The sequence below is a fragment of the Cariama cristata genome, unplaced genomic scaffold (assembly GCF_000690535.1).
Source record: "Cariama cristata isolate BGI_N322 unplaced genomic scaffold, ASM69053v1 scaffold31552, whole genome shotgun sequence".
In the NCBI taxonomy this organism is placed as follows: Eukaryota; Metazoa; Chordata; class Aves; order Cariamiformes; family Cariamidae; genus Cariama; species Cariama cristata.
The window spans coordinates 2,539-6,932 of record NW_009603782.1 but is presented as its reverse complement, the minus strand read 5'-3'; the positions used below and the strand labels follow the sequence as shown (position 1 = coordinate 6,932).

The 4,394-nt window shown below is 57.7% G+C and overlaps 1 protein-coding gene across 1 annotated transcript in view; it reads left to right on the top strand.

Moving 5' to 3' along the window:
* The first annotated feature begins 622 nt into the window (after window positions 1-622).
* SLC27A4 (solute carrier family 27 (fatty acid transporter), member 4) overlaps window positions 623-4,394 on the top strand; it is a 6,010-nt gene continuing 2,238 nt past the window's right edge. Inside the window, 7 exon segments of the mRNA XM_009695344.1 lie at window positions 623-783; window positions 1,433-1,827; window positions 2,525-2,683; window positions 3,042-3,111; window positions 3,221-3,312; window positions 3,832-3,941; window positions 4,371-4,394. The exon segment at window positions 4,371-4,394 is cut by the window's right edge and continues 16 nt beyond it. Of these exon segments, the coding sequence (XP_009693646.1) occupies window positions 623-783; window positions 1,433-1,827; window positions 2,525-2,683; window positions 3,042-3,111; window positions 3,221-3,312; window positions 3,832-3,941; window positions 4,371-4,394 (1,011 nt within the window).

Genomic DNA, 4,394 nt, shown 5'->3' with positions numbered 1-4,394 from the left:
GTCCCTGTTCCTGTCTGAGCTGTGTCGGGGAACGTGTGAAGCTGCGCTCTCCCACCAGCCGTGCTGGCTGTCCTGAAGCCAGGCATGCAGGAGAGCTGGTGCTGGGGGCCTGGGAGACCTGGGTTATAGGAACAAAGGGGTGCCTGGGGTAGCGAGGAATTTGGAGCTGGGCTTTACCAGGCTGGAAGTGAGGGGCTGAGCCAGCCCTGCTTGGCATTGCCCTGTGTCTGCCAAACATCTGTACAGGGTCTCCTGCCATGACTCCGCTTCCACATCCATGAAGTGACTTTATCCTGCATCTCACGCTGCTGGGGTGCGGCCATGCCCCTGGCTGGTGTGCAGGATGTGGCTCCCCAGGTGGGAATGGCCAGGCTCTCAGCTGGCACTAAGCAGTGCCGTGCTGGTGGCTTAATTGGAGGCGATCTCCAAGGTCCGATAAAGTTACATCTGTGGGAGCGCTGGGCTGCTGGGTTACGTCCTCGCTGCCATGAGGAGTGATGACTCAGGGACCTCATCCAGGAAACTGGGGGCTGCTAATGCATCCCCAGCCCATGGGTTCATTATTGCCAAGTGCAGTGTGCATGGGTTGATGGCTGTGGTTTCTCTCTCTCTGCAGGCCACGATGCTGCGTCTGGCTGCTTTTGCAGCGCTGCTGCTGTTCTTCAGGGTCAGTCTGGAGCTGTCCTGGGCCCAGGCCATCCCCGCTCTCTTCATCTTCTACCTGGGATCCGGTGGATGGGATTTCTTCTTCATATTCATCAAGACAATACGAAGAGACGTCACGTAGGTGTCCTGGCTGGGATGGCCCGACCATCCACCCTTCCCCTGGCCCACTGCTCTGCCCCAGTGTATGTGTGAGCCCAGACTCCAGCTCCTTGCACAGCCCTGGGTTTCTGCTGGCCCCTCGCCCAGCTGGAAGAAGATCTTCCTCTGCCGCACCCGGGTGGCTTCAAACTCTCGGGCAAAGTTTTCACGGAAAAGATAGAATTCAGCTGAGCTCTGAAGTCTAGTGACTGTCCTTGTACTTCACCCTGTCCCTAAAGCTGCTGGCGTGGCACCAGGTGCCTGTGCAGGGTCGGTTCTGAGTTGGTACCAGGCTGTGCCAGCTCCTGGCAAGGATTTGTGGGGAGGGAGTGGTGGCATCAAAGATGCCCTTTTGATCAGGGACATCCCTGTCTGCAGCCTTCCAAAACACATCTTTCCCTGGCCTCCGTCAGTTCCTGGCTGTAAGCATCTTTGCAGATGAGCTCTGCCTATGTCCACATTGCTCAAGGGAGCACCCAGAGCTGCTGCTGACCTAGAGTAGGACCTGGAGTAGTGCTGAGCTATTGCAGCTCCTAGGAAGGTCCTCGTGCTGTGCTGGCTTTGCTGGAGGAAGTGGCTTTGCAGGGGTCACTGAGCAGCTGCCCTCTTGCTCCCCTTCCTTTGGCAGCACGGGGCTGGTCCTGTTGCGGGTGAAGTGGCAGGTATGGAGGCACGTGAGGGAGAAGAACACAATTGCCAAGATCTTCCAGAAGACTGCGAGCAAGTATCCAGAGAAGACGGCGCTGATCTTCCAAGGCACGGGCGAGAGCTGGACTTTCCGACAGCTGGATGAGTACTCCAACCGGGTGGCCAATTTCTTCTACAGCCAAGGCTTCCGCTCTGGTGATGTGGTGGCTCTTTTCATGGAGTCCCGCAATCAGTACGTGGGGCTGTGGCTTGGCTTGGCCAAGATTGGGGTGGAGACTGCCCTTGTGAATTCCCACCTGCGCATGGAGGCCTTGCTGCACTGCATCACCATCTCCAACTCCAAGGCTGTGGTTTTTGGGGTGGAGATGATGGAAGGTGAGGGGCAGGCAGATGCGTCAGGGGTGCTTTGGACTGCAGGGGGGTGTGTCTAGTCTATGGATTTAGTGTTCCCTTCCTGCCCACCACAGCAGGGATCTGGAAGAGAGTGGACAGTTGAATTATTCAGGAATTGGATCTGTTTCTTTTTTCCTTGTTGGTCCCTTTGGATGCTGGGCAGGATCTGGAGATGGGCAGGATCTGGAGTTCAGTGCTGTCTGGCTCCCAAGCAGGCCAGCCTGGGTGTGAGGATCCTTCCCTGTGCCTCTTGGGTCCGTCGCCTGCATGGAGCTCTGGGCTGGGCTGGGCCTGCCCCGCTGCACGGGACGAGCCTACCCTTGCTCTCCATGGCTGTTAGCCACATCCCTGCAGCACCTCTGCTCCAGCTCCTCATGTGTTTCAGCCCACGCCTCTGAGGTTGATAGTGTCAACAGACCTGTTGGCACCAAAGAGGTTTTGGCTAAGGAGAGATGGAGAACAGGATCTTCTGGTCCCTGAGGAGGCCTGGGATGTGGCCCCAGCATCTCTTAATCATGGGAACAACATCCACCTGGGGTGGTTGTCAGTCCTTTGGGGACTCTGCTGAGGGTACTGCTACCTGGGGCAGTGTCTTCCTGAGACCGTCTGGGAGGGCAGGGGGTCTCTGTGCTGTAACAACCTTGTGGTCTTTCTCCATCTCCTCTCTTTACTTTCTCAGCAATGCAGGAAGTACAGCCCTCCCTGGAGAAATCTATCCATCTCTTCTGGTCTGGGGAAGGAAGCCCTGGGTCCGTGCTTGCTGGTGCGAAACACCTTGACCCCCTCCTGCAGATGGCCCAGCGGCACCAGCCAACCCCCCCTAATAAGGGCTTTCTTGGTACGTGGTCAGCTCTTGAGGGCCAAACTCGTGGTGGTGTTTTTGTGGATCAGCTGCTTGCAACACTGGCAAGAACAGCTGCTCGGGATGCCGATGGCAGACGTCTGCAGCAGAGCGTGGGGTGTTTGGGATGGGTCTTAGTCCAGTGTCTGAAGCCCAGCCCTGTGTGGAGCAGTATCCTGTCATGCCCTCCACGTGTCCAACAGACCTGATCTGCCCAGTACGTTCTTGGTGCTGTCACATAACAAAGCTTTGGCTCAACTGGCACAAGCAGTATATAAATTTGACTTGTCCTCCTCTCCCGGTTCAGCCAGCTCCTGGATTGGGTATATGACCTTGTCTCCTCATTGCTCTCCAGATAAACTCTTCTACATCTACACCTCTGGCACAACGGGGCTGCCCAAGGCTGCCATTGTGGTGAACTGCCGGTAAGGCTGTGGGCAGGAGCTTGGGGGAGGACTGGGCTGAGCTCTGCCCTGTCCTAGCACAGTGCCTCTGACCTTGCTGCTGACATGTCCCTTCACCCTCCTGCCCCAGGTACTTCCGCATGTCCAGCTTAGTTTTTTATGGTTTTCGCATGAAGCCCGACGATGTGATGTACGACTGCCTCCCGCTCTACCACGCTGCAGGTAACGTGTGCCGTACAGAGCCCTGCATGTCGGGACTGTCTCTTCCCCTCAGCCAAGCCCAGGGCTCAGGCTGGAGGCTGGTGCAGCAGCAGTGTCCATGTTGAGGAGGAGCTGGCTGCTGCTGGCAGTGTCTGACCGAGGCTGTCCTATTTCCCTGGGAGCCAGGAATCGATCTGGCTGACCTTTGGAGTGGAGAGTGTGTGTGAGGGGGTTATCCCAGCTCTTAGCCTGATTTCGGAATAGCTGCAGCTTATTGCTGCTCCCCGTGGAAAGTCAGGGGGAAGGGGAAGCAGTGCCCATCTGGCTGGCTGAGACATGCTGGGATGTCTAGGTGCAAAACACTGCCCCGGATCTCACTGCCAGGCTTGTCCTCCCCGATGCCTGTGGTCCTAGGGGCTTTGGTTAGGTGAACATCCATCTGCTGTGAGCCAGTTTTCCTTGCCCTGCCAGGCCTCTCCCTGAGCAGGCTGGGCTGGAGGTGTCTGGGGACTGAGGGCTTCCCTGGCTGCCTCCCCGCAGGGAACATCGTGGGGGTCGGGCAGTGCCTGCTGCAGGGCATGACGATTGTCATCCGCAAGAAGTTCTCAGCCTCGCACTTTTGGGAGGACTGCGTGAAATACAACTGCACGGTGAGGCCGTGAGGCAAGGGGCCAGCTGGGAGTGGGGAGCAGAGCCTGGGGATCTGTGCCGTGCTGGGGAGAGCCCAGCTGCTGGAAGAGGGGGAGACCTGGACTGGTTCTGCCTGTCCATCCTAAACCGCCTTCCAAGGTGGTCAGGCTGTGTCCTTCCCACCTGGGGTGGTAATTCTGCGTGTCCAAGCCATTCCCAAGGCCAATGCTCCAGCATTAGCCAGGAGGTCTCGGATAGGTTTGACAGCCTGGAGGGGTGGGTTAACCAGGGAAGGGCAGGCACTGGATGAGCTAGCAGGACTCCTGGCTTTTACTGCAGCCTCTTTAGGGGACTTTGGGGTGTGTTGTGCCATTCCTGCCTGCCCTGCTCAAACAACCTGCAGCCTGGCAGGGGGGTCCTAGTGAGTCTTTCCTCTCCAACCTTCCCAGATTGTGCAGCACATCGGGGAGATC